At 50.8% G+C, this 15946-nt stretch overlaps 2 protein-coding genes and 1 long non-coding RNA gene across 5 annotated transcripts in view; all 3 read right to left on the reverse strand.

Annotated features, from left to right (window-relative positions):
* Window positions 1–984: 984 nt before the first annotated feature.
* lrit3a (info leucine-rich repeat, immunoglobulin-like and transmembrane domains 3a) lies at window positions 985–8123 on the reverse strand. Of its 2 annotated transcripts, XR_009527667.1 has the most exons (5): window positions 7687–8123; window positions 6364–6830; window positions 3918–4223; window positions 1716–3153; window positions 985–1669 (listed from the first exon to the last, which is right to left on the reverse strand). XR_009527667.1 is itself a non-coding variant. In XM_060062364.1 (4 exons), the coding sequence occupies exons 1-4, from the start codon at window positions 7800–7802 to the stop codon at window positions 2075–2077; spliced, it is 1968 nt and encodes a 655-aa protein (XP_059918347.1). In that variant the 5' UTR covers window positions 7803–8123; the 3' UTR covers window positions 985–2074. The 2 variants fall into 2 exon arrangements, 1 of the variants encoding a protein (XP_059918347.1); XM_060062364.1 differs by having other exon boundaries at window positions 985–3153.
* A 572-nt stretch (window positions 8124–8695) lies between these two features.
* Window positions 8696–15946, reverse strand: part of gpm6aa (glycoprotein M6Aa) — a 9147-nt gene continuing 1896 nt past the window's right edge. The window contains exons 2-7 of one of the 2 annotated variants that reach the window (XM_060062365.1): window positions 15211–15403; window positions 14281–14437; window positions 13097–13250; window positions 12543–12619; window positions 11916–11981; window positions 8696–10435 (exon numbers count right to left, since the gene is read on the reverse strand). In XM_060062365.1, coding sequence (XP_059918348.1) covers window positions 10283–10435; window positions 11916–11981; window positions 12543–12619; window positions 13097–13250; window positions 14281–14437; window positions 15211–15403 — 800 coding nt within the window. In that variant the 3' untranslated portion in view covers window positions 8696–10282. Of the gene's footprint in view, window positions 10436–11915; window positions 11982–12438; window positions 12481–12515; window positions 12620–13096; window positions 13251–14280; window positions 14438–15210; window positions 15404–15946 lie in introns of those variants that run through there. The other variant, XM_060062366.1, reaches the window with a different exon arrangement.
* The window catches only part of LOC132465671 (uncharacterized), an 870-nt gene continuing 855 nt past the window's right edge, over window positions 15932–15946 (reverse strand). The window contains exon 2 of the long non-coding RNA XR_009527668.1: window positions 15932–15946. This exon is cut by the window's right edge and continues 449 nt beyond it. This is a non-coding gene — a long non-coding RNA (uncharacterized LOC132465671).

Raw genomic sequence — 15946 nt, forward strand, 5'->3', positions numbered from 1 at the left:
TGTGTATTAATGAACATTTGTGAGGAATAGTGGGAATTTATTTGTCTTGGTGTGTATACTAGTGTTGTGTGTATTAGCGAATATTAGTGGATATTTATGTGTCCTGTGTATATTAGTAGTATTGCGTGTATTGCAAATATTTGTGTGTATTTATGTATCTGGGTGTGTTTATTATAAGTATAGTGTGTATTAGTGGTTATTAATGTGTCTCAGTGTGTCTATTAGTAGTATTGCGTGTATTAGTGTGCATTAATGTATCTTGGTGTGTATATTAGTATTATATTGTGCATTAGTGTATAAATGTGTCTTGGTGTGCATAGTACTACCGTTGCGTCCATGAGTCTGTATTAATGTGCGTGCATTATGTCTATATATAATAGTTTTCCTTCAGCGTGACTCATGTCCAGGTGATGCGTGAGGAATTGTTTCCCAGGGAACAGCAGCTAGCAGCGGTTAGCATGCCGTCTACGGCCATGACTGGGGTATTGTTCTGCGCAGTCAGCCACTAATCTGATAGCTGTTGTCTAGCGTCACGGCGTTAGCCCGGCTGACCTCTTCACCCTGCAGCCAGACAAAGGGCCTCACTGAAGACACGCCGGGACCACCGCTGGGGTCGCCATGACCACCGGGCAGCGGTGGGAGGTGTGCCTGGTAACGGCGCCGCCCGCATGTAATGGCCGTGGGCATTCAGCCAACGAGGGTTGATACATCGCTTGCTGTTGAAAACTGAAAAAAAACGCTGGACAACGGAGACAAAGGAACAAAGAAAGTCGAGAACGAAGAGAGACGCAGGACGGAGCGGGTTGGTTAGTTTGGTAGAACGGGGTTTAACTTGGTTTAATATAGTTAAAGGTTGGAAACACCAGCAGATGACCAGGGTCAACAGTATAACTGCTAAACTGGTAACCTTATTGTGGAATGAAATGTGTAATGAATGTAACAATATAATAATAATAATAATTATGAATGAAATACGCATTTAATAAAATGTAACAAAGACACATTTATTAAAAAGAATGGTACATGTGTCACTGATACATGGAGATACCTTGTGTACACTCAACACACAATGGCAAAACATTTCAATATTCTACGTGGTACGTTGACAATAATCAATTATTTTAGGATAAGGCATCAATTTAAAGCAGAAACACGAATTTGCCGTTACAACGACTGACAGGAAACCACCTTAGAAACATAACGTCCCTGTAACATTTGGTGAGAACAACCTTAACATGTTTACCCAATTTAAGGCTGAAAATGTAGAAACGTAGTCTGGTCTGAGCATTATTGTTTTTATTAAAAAAAGTAGTGTAGTATGTGTTGGCATTATGTTTTTACTATAAGTCATGCTGAATCATAAGTGTCGTCTGTGTGGTGGACGGCTGGCCCCCGAGTCTGACCGCTCAGAGAACACCTGCTCTATGCTTGTACTCAAACTCTGCAAGAAACCGCTTTCAACATCTTCACCCCGAGTCCTGGTTGTGGAGGGGCCTAGTACTCTACTCTGGGGCCCCACCCCTCCCCATGTGGGGCCCCTCCCATCGTGGGGCCCCTCCGGACCAGGGGGGACCCAGGAGGACTGTATGAGGCCCCTAGCAGCAGAGGAGGTCAGCCAACCCCGCCAGCGGCCCCTGGGACCGGCCCTTAGTGGCCCCTGGGACCGGCCCTTAGTGGCCCCTGGGACCGGCCCTTAGTGGCCCCTGAGGGATCACGGCCCTACCCACCGATGGTCTGGGCGCTCCGAGGAGCGACCACGACTTTCCAGCTCTGAGGGGCCACTCCAGCCCGTCCAGACGGCGGTGCCTCCGCCAGTCAAGGCCTCCGGGGGGAGGGGGGCTGCTGGTGACCCTGGGAGGTCTTGGACAATGGGGGGGGGGGGGGGGGGCGAGTGGTTTGTGTGGTGGCTGGTTTGAGCAGCCTCACCTGCCCAGAGGAGCCCAGTAAGACCCACCTAGGTGGAGCCTGGCGGCCATTAAGACCCTGAATCAATGTCATCAAACCGTCCAATCAGGGCCGGTTCTGCTCCAACGTCTCTCCACGTGACTCGTGCACCCATGGTCGGGGTCGTAGGTCAGCAGAGGTACTCTGACCTGGAGCTCTCGCTCTTGTAGGTGGTCTGGGAGTCGAGGCTGGAGCGGGAGCAGAGCATCATCCTCTCCGAGTCGTTGGGGGCCCGGCGGGCCCAGAGCTCGCTGGCCCGGGCCCCGGGGCCCCGCTGCTTCATGGAGATAGTCTCGAACCCGACGTAGCTCTCCTTCTCCAGCTGCTCCGCGTCGGGCGGCGGCCCGCTGCACGACAGCGCCACGATCTTGTAGAGCAGCAGGCCGATGAGGGGCAGGGCCACCGCGCACGCCACCCAGCTGGCCACCAGCAGCAGCGAGGGGCCACCGCCCTCCCCCAGCGTGTAGAAGTCCAGGCATGGGTCCTTCCCCTGGGTGGGGCCCCGGCCCACCAGGCACACCGAGTAGCGCAGGCCGGGGGCCAGCCCCTCCAGCAGCACCTTGCCGCTGCCCGCTGTGGTCTCCAGCGTGCGCTTGGCGTCCTGGTCCCCGTACGGCGAGCACACCACCGTCAGGGCGGCGTCCCGGGCCAGGCCCTGGGCGGTCCAGAGCAGCACGGCGCTGTCGGGCCCCTCCTCCACCACCTTCAGGCCCCTGAGGGCCCGCGACGCGTCCGTCTTCTTGCTGGTCTCGTCGGCCGCCAGCTTCCTGCTGTCGCTGCCGGGCGGGGGTTTGGGGGGGCGGGGCGTTGGGGACTTGGTCTCGGCCGGGGGGGGCGGTGGCGGCGGGGTGGTCAGTCTGGGGGGGGCGGTGGTGGGGGGCGAGGAGCCGGGGGCAGGGGTGGTGATGGCGGCGGCGGTGGTGGGGACGAGGGTGGTGTTGATGGTGGTGGAGGCGGAGGTGACTGAGGGGGTCGAGGGGAGGGCGGTGCTGACCGCTGGTCCCCCGCTAGTCCCTGGCTCCGCGCTGGTCCCAAGGGGCGGCGGCGGCGGCGTGGTAACGTCTCCGCCCGCCACCGCCACCGAGATGGTAGCCTGGGCGTTGCCGGCGTAGTTCTTGGCGCTGCAGCTGTAGTTCCCGGCGTCGCGCCCCAGGATCCCCAGCAGGCTCATGATGGACCAGCGCACGCCGTCCACCGGAGACTCCTGGACTGTAACACACACCAGACCGTCAGGACCGGAGAACAACCAGAACATCCCAGGTCACCCAGGAACACAGCCAGAACACAACCCTCAACGAGAGCCAAAGTAGGATGCAAATCCGGTTAAAGTGATTTGTGTTGGATGCCACTGAGCTGGACTGTGTCTTGGGAGCGTGAACATAAACCCCAACAAGACACGAGTGTGACGTCACGTGTGGAGGGTAAGGGTGCTACCGGAGTGCTGACTGACCATAAGGATCTGAGCCGTGTTCTAATTGTTCTGACCCCTGTGCCTAAGGTACTGACTCGTGTTCCTAAGGTACTGACCCCTTTGGTTACCATAGGTTAAGGTACTAAGGTACTGACCCCTTTGGTTACCATAGGTTTAGGTAATAAGGTACCTACCCCTGTTCTTAAGGTTCTATAGGTTAAGATTCTATTGTTTAAGGTACTGAGGTTCTGACCCATGTTCATAAGGTTCTACAGGTTAAGGTACTAAGGTACTGACCCATGTTCTTAAGGTTTACAGGTTAAGGTACTAAGGTTCTGACCCATGTTCTTAAGGTTCTATAGGTTAAGGTACTACGGTTCTATAGGTTAAGGTACTACGGTTCTGACCCCTGTTCTTAAGGTTCTATAGGTTAAGGTACTACGGTTCTGACCCCTGTTCTTAAGGTTCTATAGGTTAAGGTACTATGGTACTGACCCATGTTCTTAAGGTTCTATGGGTTATGGTAGTACGGTTCTACAGGTTAAGGTTCTAACGTTCTGACCCGTGTTGTTGGGGTAGGTTCCGTCGGACTTGGCCCAGAGCAGCGAGGGCGTGGGCAGGCCGGTGGCGTCGCAGCGCAGCAGGAGGTTGCTGCCCAGTGGGGAGGTGAGCTGGGTGGCCGAGGTCATCACCGTGGGTTTGACGCACTGCTCCAGCTCCACCCGCTGCAGCAGAACTCCCGCCAGGTTCTCGGGTCCGCTGCACGTCACGAACAGGTCCATCAGGACCACCGGGCAGTCCGTCATCTTGGAGAGCGCGATGATCTTGGAGAGGCGACAGTCGCAGATCCAGGGGTTGTCCTGCAAGCCTGGGGCACAGAGGAGATACAGTTAGCACAGGGTACCACTGTAGGAGATACCGTCAGCACAAGGTACCACTAGAGGAGATACAGTTAGCACAGGGTACCACTAGAGGAGATACAGTCAGCACAACGTACCACTAGAGGAGATACAGTCAGCACAGGGTACCACTAGAGGAGATACAGTTAGCACAGGGTACCACTAGAGGAGATACCGTCAGCACAACGTACCACTAGAGGAGATACAGTTAGCACAGGGTACCACTAGAGGAGATACCGTCAGCACAACGTACCACTAGAGGAGATACAGTCAGCACAGGGTACCACTAGAGGAGATACCGTCAGCACAACGTACCACTAGAGGAGATACAGTCAGCACAGGGTACCATTAGAGGAGTTACAGTCAGCACAGGGTACCACTAAAGGAGATACAGTCAGCATAAGGTATGACTAGAGGAGATACAGTCATCACAAGGTATGACTACAGATCGTCAGCACAAGATACCAATAGAGGAGATACCGTCAGCACAACGTGCCACTAGAGGAGATACAGTCAGCACAGGGTACCACTAGAGGAGATACAGTCAGCACAGGGTACCACTAGAGGAGATACAGTCAGCACAGGGTACCACTAGAGGAGATAGTCAGCATAAGGTATGACTAGAGGAGATACAGTCAGCACAAGGTATGACTACAGATAGTCAGCACAAGGTACCAATAGAGGAGATACAGTCAGCACAGGGTACCACTAGAGGAGATACCGTCAGCACAAGGTACCACAAAACGAGAAACAGTCAGCACAAGGTACCCCTCGTCAAGACTAGAGGAGATACCATCAGGACTAGGAACCACTAGTCAGAACTAGAGGAGATACCGTCAGGACTAGGTTCCACTAGCCAGTGCCAGAGAACATCATTCATCCCCACACTGCCTGGTCCGTCACGGTAGAGGGACGACCTTAAGGATCTGGACTATGAGGTTGCTGGTCTGGTGTGTTCATGTTCCCATAGAAGGCATCATATGAGCATGTGTGGTCTGCGGTCGGGATGCTTCATACGTCTTTCTGTCCCTTGATTCTGCTCTGGACTGTCAGGCAGAGCTTGCAGTGCAGGACAAAAACAGCCTGTGTTCAGGTCAGATCAGTTCTGAAATTCTCAGCGGGATTTGAAGCGAACATCTAACCATTTTTATTCCCTGGTCACAGGAATCTATAATACGATCATTGGTTCACGTCCAAGAGGTTTGAATGGACAAAGGACAAAATGCTAATCACTTGGTGAATGGCTGGTGATGAGTTTTAGATCTACTGCAGGTCTAGCGGTGAGCCCTTATCCACAGCAATGTGTGAGAGGCGACGCTAACAAGCTTACCTCGGTATTAGCAGGACGAGCTACTAAAGCCCTACTCCACCAATACCCTCTGCCTACTTAGTCTGCTAGCCGCACATATGTTTACAAGCGTCACCGTTTAGCACACTTTCAGTGAGACAGCGTTGAACGTGTTTTAGTGAAATACTAAAAGTCCCTTTCCGTGTTTGGTTCACTGGGAGTCTGTTGGTCGACAGAGGGTGGAGGTCCACACTGATCCTGGTTCTTCTTCACTTCAGACACGAGGAGTGCTCGGCTTTACCCCTACACCCTCGAACATACGGTACACAAAGGCTTATAAAAGGTCCTATTAAACCATCTCCATCCAAAACACACCCTGTAACATGGAGTGCTATAAGGTCATTTTAAACAATCTCTGTTAAAACAAGCCCTGACCAGTAGAGACTCGGATGGTCCTTGAGTGGATCAACAGGTCTGACTATCAATAAACACACCGCTGACAGACTGCATCAGAGTCCCGCTATCGTATATCTAGAATATGAGACCTCCCTAGTTGAGGGGGGAGAGTTAGCTAGAGGGGTCAGACCTCCCTAGAGGAGGGGTGAGACCTACCTAGGGGAGGGGTGAGACCTCCCCAGGGGAGGGGTGAGACCTCCCTAGGGGAGGGGTGAGACCTCCCTAGAGGAGGGGTGAGACCCCCCTAGAGGAGTGGTAAGACCTCCCTAGGGGAGGGGGGAGACCTCCCTAGAGGAGGGGTGAGACCTACCTAGTGGAGGGGTGAGACCCCCCTAGTGGAGGGGTAAGGTTAGGGTTAGACGTACCTAGGATGACCTTCTGCCCGGCGCCCTTGCGTACGGGGCTCCCGTTGAAGGGCGGCCAGAGGTCCATGAGGTCGGAGGGCAGGGTGCCGAGCCGGTTGGAGGACAGGTCCAGGTAGGTGAGGCCCGGCAGCAGGGCCACCGCCTCGGCCGGCAGGGCCGCCAGCCGGTTGTTGTGGAGGTCCAGGGTGCGCAGGCGAGGCATCTCCCTCAGGGCGTCCCAGGGGAACACCGAGATCTGGTTCCCGTCGAGGCGCAGCTCGTGGAGCAGCTTGAGGTTGTAGAAGGCCCCGGGGTCCAGGGCCGACACGGCGTTGTAGGTGATCCAGAGGTAGCGCAGGTCCGGCAGGTAGTAGAAGGCCTCGCTGGGGACGCGCCGCACGCCTGTCTTCTCCACGCGCAGCTTCACCGTATCCACCGGAACGTTGATGGGGATGTCCGCCATGTCCGGGTCGTTGCAGACCACCGAGCTGACAGGAGCATCAACACGCAGGGCGTTTAGCAGACGCTTTTATCCAGAGCGACTTACAAACAGAAGTAACTAGTAACAACAACATATCGCTGTCGGTACAGTTAGGATGTACATAGAACCAAGTGCCACGCACAAACCATCGCTAGGTTAACCTATTCCCTGTATACAACAGAGATGGCTAGGATAAGATGCTACACCAATACTAAGTATTATTTTTAAGTGTAAGGAAACACGTGATCACCATCTCTAGGATCGTCAGACCCCGTCTACAGATCACCATCAGATCTGATCTACAGTATGATCACCATCTACTGTAGACCAGATCTACAGTATGATCCCATCAGACAGAAAAATTACCTTTTCTACAGTATTATCACCATCAGACCTTATCTACTGTATGATCACCATCTCTAGACCACCAGACCCTATCTACATTATGATCAGAACTGGACATACTGCCAGCATGTTCCTGACACATCATCATATCAGGGAGAGATCTATGATAGCTGGGCAGTCATACCCATGATGCACTGCTTCCTGGCCGACACAGTGCGGGTATTTATAGGTGTTGCGCCGGTGATAATAAGGATTAATTTCACAATGGAAACAGTTCTGATCCGTAGTGTCCTCGCTTGTTATGGTTATTCAATTTATAATATAGGCTTTGTGTGTGTGTGTGTGTGTGTGTGTGTGTGTGTGTGTGTGTGTGTGTGTGTGTGTGTGTGTGTGTGTGTGTGTGTGTGTGTGTGTGTGTGTGTGTGTGTGTGTGCGCGCAAGAGGTGCATTTGCATTTAAAATGAAAATACGAAAATAAACGCCTCAAAGTCAACAATGAGTCGAGTGTGTGTGGTTACCTGCTGACCGAGCCCCCGTCCCGGCTGTTGGGGGTGCAGGTGCACTGGGCCGGACAGAAGCAGCGCACCGTCCCCAGGCAGCAGAGCGCCACCTGGGCGAGCACCGCCCACCGCATCCTCCGCCGGGTCAGGCCGCTCCGAGAACCCAACGCACGCTTCGCCGCATCCAGAGAGAACCGCACCGACACAATCCCGCGGAAAGGAGTTATTTAACTAGTAAAAATCGTAAAAAACTCGTATCCTCGTGTGAGACATCCGGCCGACGCGTTCCCGGTTGTGCTCCTTGCTGACCTGATTAGAGGGGCGGGGCTTCCTTTTCACCTCCACCTCGAGATAATCGGCTCAGCGGGAGATTTCCCCCCCCTGTGAGGATTCCCGCTCTTCCCTCCTCCTCCTGAACACCCGCGAACCGCAATCATCTCCTCAGCTTCGGGCGTCCTTCAAATCTTTGATATTTTCTGTCCCCCCCGCCCTCCCCCTCCCCCCTAACGTGAACTCTTCGTGTAGGTTTAAGCTAATCGGAATAATAATCAGACACTCAAAACAAGGTCCTCTAGGTATAATTAAAGGAGGTTCATTTAAAAGGACGCGGCGACAGCGCCCTCTGCGGACTACCACTGCTTACTGCTCGCTGCGGGACGTGATTTTCAGGACTACCAAACGTTGAAGTAGTCATGATATTTCTAGTAGTTGTGACGTGTGATAATTGACGTGCTCATATGGTATCGTTTGGTGAGTCCCCTTCTGCTGTTCCCGCTGGTCCAGGGTAGTGTAAAGATGGGGAATGGAACCCGTAACCTCCAGGGGCTTCAGTATAACCTAAACTATGTTTTTACAGGATGTTTCTTTTATTATTTGATGCAAAGATACTGTGAGCCAAACAGGACTAATAGTAATGGTTAGTGTAGTTGTACTAGTTGTATTTGTAATAATAATAATAGTGAATACTAGTAGTTAGTCAGTCTGACTGCTGAATGAACACATGAAGGTAGAATAAACAGAGCCAGTGTTATTAACAAGTTCACAAGTTCATTTTATTTACGCAAGCAGATTTGATCGTAGGTCGAACATGACCGATTGGCACATGGCAATACAAAACCGAGCATTCTGGGTGATGGTACAAAAAAACTACAACAGGAAGTGGCTGATCACCTGGTTTCCATGGCTACGGAGTTAGCAAGACTGACGGGGAGAGGAGGTAACGAACTGAACGGACGACCGAAACACTACGTTTCTATTCACTTATAGCATAATGCAGGACGAATGGGGGGTTAGCGCACGCAACAAGCTAGTCCGGCAAGACAGTCAGAAGAAGAGGTTTAGAAAGAAACAAGTGCTTAAAGTTCACAATATTAATTAATGCACGTCCATGCCACGAAGAACAGCTACACTCACAGTATTCACCTCACTGTACATCAGGGTCCGAACACCACAGCACTAAACACAGAGAGACGTGCGGGCCAAAAGTGCACCAGGCCTCAGGAAAACAACGACACCGTGTTGCCAGGCAACGAAGTAGTCGGCCATGTTGGCTCCACGTCGGGGTGGTTGGCGTGGCGACCAGACTGTTTCACAGCTGTGGTACCGAGACTCCTATCAGATCTACGACCTTGTTTCCTGGTGTCGCCTCTCGGTTCAGGTACAGTACAGCGATCAGTGGAAGCTGGATGGGTCGGAACAGAAACCCAACGAATGCTCCACTCACTCACAGTTCATCTCAACGGGACAGGTTCTCTAGCCTACTTATCAGAAAATAGATTTATCGACGTGGGCGAGGCTCACCTCTGATTGGACAGCGTTCTGTCTAGCGCGCGGGGGGGGGGGGGGCGCACTAGATGGACTTCCTGTCATTCATTTGGTTTCTGTTCTGGTCGGCTCCCGGTTCACAAGCTTAAAACGAGGCTCCTCCCCCCCCCCCCAGAGGCTCCTCCCCCTCTGTGGGCTGGAGGGATGTCAGACAGACAGATTGTGCTTCAATGTGCTTCAAACCTTAAAGACCCCCGACCTCCCTGCTGGAGATAATAATGACAACATCAACACTAGCCCACGTGGTGTTTCACTGAACAACGAGCTGCACTCAACCAATCAGTGAGAACCGACTATATATCGTCATAGCAACCATGGTGAGGGTAGGGTCATGTGACCACAGAGCAGCCAGACACGCCCCTCCACCACACAGAGAGAGAGAGAGACAGAAGGAGAAAGGTAGAGAGAGAAAGAGAAAGAGACAGGTAGAGACACAGGTAGGGAGAGAGAGACAAAGAGAAAGTTAGAGAGACAGGTAGAGAGGTGGATAGGCATAGAAAAGACAGGTGGAGGCATACCGGTGGAGGTGTAGCGTAGCTGGTGGGGTGAAGCTGACTCAGGGTCTATGTTCTGGGGCTGAGGGTGGGGGTCTAGGTGAAGTGGCTGAGGGTGGGGATGGGGGTTGGGGTCAGGGTCTATGTTCTGGGGCTGAGGGTGGGGGTGTAGGGGCTGGGGGATTGGGGCTGAGGGTAGGGGTTTAGGTGTAGGCATTGAGGGTGGGGGTCTAGGTGTAGGGGCTGGGGGTGGGGGTCTAGGTGTAGGGGCTGGAGGGTGGAGCTGAGGTTGGGGTCTAGGTGTAGGCGTTGAGGCGCTCCTTGGAGCGGGTGGAGTGGATGTCGTGGAGCTCCTGCTCCTCCTTGTTCTTGATGTCTTCGTACTTCTGCAGGCGGCACGCGTCCTTCACATACGCCCAGTTAGCCGACAGCACCATGAGGTAGTGGATCTGGAAGGGAGCGCCCGGTCAGTACGGTTCAATACGGTTCACTAGACGGTTCAATACTGTTCACTGGAGAACAGGTTCAATACTGTTCACTAGACGGTTCAATACTGTTCACTGGAGAACAGGTTCAATACTGTTCACTAGACGGTTCAATACTGTTCACTGGAGAACAGGTTCAATTCTGTTCACTACGGTTCAATACTGTTCACTGGAGAACAGGTTCAATACGGTTCACTAGACGGTTCAATACTGTTCACTGGAGAACAGGTTCAATTCTGTTCACTACGGTTCAATACTGTTCACTGTAGAACAGGTTCAATACTGTTAACTGGAGAACGGGTTCAATACTGTTCACTGGAGAACAGGTTCAATTCTGTTCACTGGAGAACGGGTTCAATACTGTTCACTGGAGAACAGGTTCAATTCTGTTCACTGGAGAACGGGTTCAATACTGTTAACTGGAGAACGGGTTCAATACTGTTCACTGGAGAACAGGTTCAATTCTGTTCACTGGAGAACGGGTTCAATACTGTTCACTGGAGAACAGGTTCAATTCTGTTCACTGGAGAACAGGTTCAATACTGTTCACTGGAGAACAGGTTCAATACTGTTCACTAGAAGGTTCAATTCTGTTTAGACACCAAGTTCAATACTGTTCACTAGAAGGTTCAATAATGTTCACTAGAATATTCAACACAGTGTTTAGTCAGTCTGTCTGTCTGTCTGTCTGTCTGTCTGTCTGTCTGTCTGTCTGTCTGTCTGTCTGTCTGTCTGTCTGTCTGTCTGTCTGTCTGTCTGTCTGTCTGTCTGTCTGTCTGTCTGTCTGTCTGTCTGTCTGTCTGTCTGTCTGTCTGTCTGTCTGTCTGTCCGTCCGTCCGTCCGTCCGTCCGTCCGTCCGTCCGTCCGTCCGTCCGTCCGTCTGTCTGTCTGTCTGCCCTTCTGCCTGTCTAACTGTCTGTTATTCTCTCCATCATCCTAAACCTTGCTCGCTCTTTCTCCGAAAATGTCTCCCTGTGTTTTTCTACTGATGCAGCCAGCAGCCATTCTTCTCCCTGTTTCCATGACAACGCTACGGCATGAAGAGAGAGAGAGGGGGGGGGTACTGCACCAAAATGTCTTCCCTTGGATGCTGAGGTGGTCGACGCCCAGAATCCTCTTGACTAACTAACTCTACCTCTACTAGTTATCATAAATTAACTCTACCTCCACAAGTTATCCTAAATTAACCTCAACTAGTTATCATAAACTAACTACCTTCACTAGGTTATCAGGGAAATCTCACCATTGTGTGTAGTGGTTAGTCTGTAGTGTGTAGTGTGCAATGTGTAGATGTTAGTAGTAAGTGTTTAGTGGTTAGTGTAAAGTGTGTTTTTAGTAGTTAGCGTGCAGTGTGTAGTATGTAGTGGTTAGTGTGCGGTGTGTAGTGGTTAGTGTGTAGTGTTGCGTAGTGACTCTTGCTTTTGTGTGCAGGTTTATGTGTTACCATAGCGATGACAGCAGCTCCCGCCCCCGCCAGGGCGCAGATGAAGAGGTGAAAGGTCATGTCCAGCTGGAGGAAACAACGTTAGCTACACCACTAGTCCACAACACAACACAACACAACGTTAGCTACACCGCTAGTCCACAACACAACACAACACAACGTTATCTACACTGTTATTGCACAACACAACACAACACAACGTTAGCTACACCGCTAGTCCATAACACAACACAATACAACACAATGTTAACTACACCATTAGTCCACAACACAGCACAACACAGCGTAAGCCACACTGCCAGTCCCTAACACAACACAATACAACACAACGTTAACGTCACCGCTAGTCCACAATACAACGCAACACAACGTTAGCTACACCACTAGTCCACAACACAACACAACAGTACGTTATCTACACTGCTATTCCACAACACAACACAACGTTAGCTACACCGCTAGTCCATAACACAACACAACGTTAGCTACACTGCTAGTCCATAACACAACACAACACAACACAACGTTAGCTACACTGCTAGTCCAAAACACAACATAACGTTAGCTACAATGCTTGTCCAAAACATAACACAACGTTACGCTGCTCCACAACACACGGGGTCTCACCTCGTTGGATTCACACATCTTGAGGAACTTGTCGGATCCAGAGCAAACCGTCCGGGCGTCAGAGATCGGGACCATACCTTGAGAGACAGACAGAGAGACAGACAGACAGAGAGACAGAGAGTCACACAGACAGACAGACAGACAGACAGACAGACAGACAGACAGACAGAGAGCCAGACAGACAGGAGTCAGACAGAGAGTCAGACAGACAGAGACAGAGAGTCACACAGACAGACAGACAGACAGACAGACAGAGAGCCAGACAGACAGTAATCAGACATATTGACAGACAGAGAGTCAGACAGACAGACAGAGAGACAGAGTCACACAGACCACAGACAGACAGACAGAGAGTCAGACAGACAGGAGTCAGACAGAGAGACAGACAGAGTGTCAGACAGACAGAAAGCGTGTCAGACAGATAGGTGGTCAGACAGACAGGAGTCAGACAGACAGGAGGTCAGATAGACAGGTGGTCCGACAGACAGGAGTCAGACTGACAGAGGGTCAGACAGACAGACAGAGAGACAGAGATTCAGACAGACAGGTCGTACCATACTGCCGGGGGTCCAGGCAGAGGGAAGTGCCCTCCAGCATGGTGGTGTTCTGGCAGATGTTCCAGATGTTGAAGAACATGAAGACGGGGAGCGCGGTGAAGGCAGTGACCCCGAGCCAGGCCAGCATGAAGACGTACGTCAGCAGGATGAACTACAGCATACAGAGAAACCCATCATATAGGGAAACACTGGATCCTGATTGGTCAAGGCCAAAGGGGGGGTGTTATCTGTCAGATATCGGACTCCTCCCCAACAGCTTCAAACCAACGGGATGCACTACAACTTTAAAACAACAGTCGAAAAAGTCAATAAAACAAGAATGACATTATAGCTATAAGACACACCTCCAGACATGTAGACACTCCTCCATACATATAGACACACCTCCCAGGCATATAGACACACCCCCCAGACATATAGACACACCCCAAGACAGTGTGTGTGCGTGTGTTCGTGTATGTGCGTGTGTTACGGCCACCGCTGTTTGTTAGTGTGTAACTGTCACTGTTTGTAGTGGTATGCTAATCAGGCTGTGTGGTTCCTAGCTGAGGAACTGGTCTGGCCACTGCCAGCCCCGCCTATTTCCTGTTGGTTGCCCATTGGAGCAGCATCCCTTCACCTTCTCCATTCCTGATACCAGTGATGCTGATTGGCTCGGCGCTCCACCGGTTCCTCCAATCCAGAAGCTGCCAGCAAGACGCTCCCCCTCCAAATAGGCTGCAGGGCTGCTGCTCATGGCAGCTCTCATTCTTATGATTAGCTTGCCTTGTTGCCACTCGTGTGATTAGGTTGACTGTGTTTGAGCGGAATTGTGTGTTAGCAGTGCTGCTAGATAATAGACTGACTTCGTTTGGTGTTACTGACTCTGTTTGCACACCTGTAGTCACTTTATGTTAGTCTCACCGCATTTAGGGGTGCTGTGCTCTTTGTGTTTAGTTTGCAGTATCCAGAGAGGGTTTTTGTTTCATGCTTTTGCTGTTAGTCCATAATCTGTTATTTTTTTTGTTTTCAGTGGTTTACACAGCACCCACTTGCCCGTTTCTGATAGTTGGAAATCCTTGGTTAAACTCTGTACAAATAAATAACCTTAATTTACCAATAACCATCTGGTTTATGTTGCTTCCCTTTCCCCTTCCGAGCCGGGTCGTAACAGCGTGCGTGTGTGTGTGCGGTGTGTGTACCCAGGCGCTGACACAGCGGCCGCAGGCGGTGATCTTGAAGTCTCCGTAGAGGTCCCTGATGGCGCCGCTGGTGAAGAAGCCCTCCACCATCAGCAGCACGCCGTACACCAGGAAGGCGGAGGCCACGCCGTAGATCACATACTTCAGGATGTCGATCCTGGAGGACATCCACGTATCAATAACACAGGACGAGACCACATCCATGTATCAATAACACATGGGTACATTACATCCAAGTATCAATATCATAGGACTAGATCACATCCACGTATCAATAACACATCCACGTATCAATAACACAGGACTAGATCACATCCACGTATCAATAACACAGGACGACATCATGTCCACGTATCAATAACACATGAGTACATTACATCCTCGTATCAATAACACAGGACTAGATCACATCCACGTATCAATGACACATGACCACATCACATCCAAGTATCAATAACACAGGACTACATCAAATCCAAGTATCAATATCATAGGACTAGATCACATCCACGTATCAATAACACATCGTATCAATAGGACATGATCTCATACTGCATCCATGTATCAACAACACAGGACTAGATCACATCCACGTATCATTAACCCAGGACTAGATCACATCCACGTATAAATAACACAGGACTATATCATATCCACGTATCAATCACAAATCCACATATCAATAACACATTACTAGATCACATTAACCTATCAATAACACATGACCTCATCCGGAACACATCCACGTATCAATAAACTAATTCAACCACGGATCAATAACACATCCACGTATCAATAACACAGGACTAGATCAAGGACTTGATGACATGAAGTCCTATATACATTGATTTAACCTCATAATAATACTGTCCGATCGTACAGGACTTGATGCCATCAGGTCTCTAGCAGCAGGGAATTGTGTGTGCTCACATGGTGAAGACGTCCAGCGTGTCCACCGGGCTGCGGACCACCTCAAAGTAGTTCTGGAGGATGGACACGGTGCCGGACAGCGCCTCGTGGCCACAGCCGCAGAACAGGGCCACGCCCGCGTAGAGCAGCACGGTGGCGATCAGAGACGGGTAGGGGACGCCCCCCAGACATCGCACGCAGCACTCCAGACACCCTGCAACACACGAGAGATACCGGCAATATAACGTTAATATACCAGCAATATACCAGCAATATACCAGCAATATACCGGCAATATACCAGCAATATACCAGCAATATACCAGCAATATACCAGCAATATACCAGCAATAAACAGGCAATACACCGGCAATATACCACCGTTTTAATACCGTTTTCTATTCAATATGCCTTCAGTATACTGTAAATCTAATGTTGATACACCCTCATCCATCAATATGCTTTCCATTTACTGTCACTCTACCGTCAATATGGTGTCATAGATATTTATTTATGTCTCTATGTATAGATCTCTATCTAGAACCATGAATAGATTAATAGATACATATCTATCAATGTTAGGGAGGGTTACACAGCTCATTAGGTAATGGAATGCGTTGAACTCAGTTGATTGGCCGATTCTGACCACGACAATTCAGCCCCCGCTGCTCCACTTCCTGTCGGAGAAGCATTGGGGTGTCATCATGACAACCATGGGCACACACAATGTGTGCATATGTGTGTGTGTCTGTCTGTGT

This window comes from Gadus macrocephalus, chromosome 10, assembly GCF_031168955.1.
Source record: "Gadus macrocephalus chromosome 10, ASM3116895v1".
NCBI lineage: Eukaryota > Metazoa > Chordata > Actinopteri > Gadiformes > Gadidae > Gadus > Gadus macrocephalus.

Excerpts from the sequence above, each read along its gene's own strand:
- lrit3a (XM_060062364.1), bottom strand. The coding sequence starts at position 7,802 with ATGCGGTGGGCGGTGCTCGCCCAGGTGGCGCTCTGCTGCCTGGGGACG. Across the intron at positions 6,831-7,686 it reads GACGGGGGCTCGGTCAGCAG|CTCGGTGGTCTGCAACGACC; the intron begins GTAACCACACAC and ends TGCTCCTGTCAG. Across the intron at positions 3,154-3,917 it reads AACCTACCCCAACAACACGG|TCCAGGAGTCTCCGGTGGAC; the intron begins GTCAGAACGTTA and ends TGTGTGTTACAG.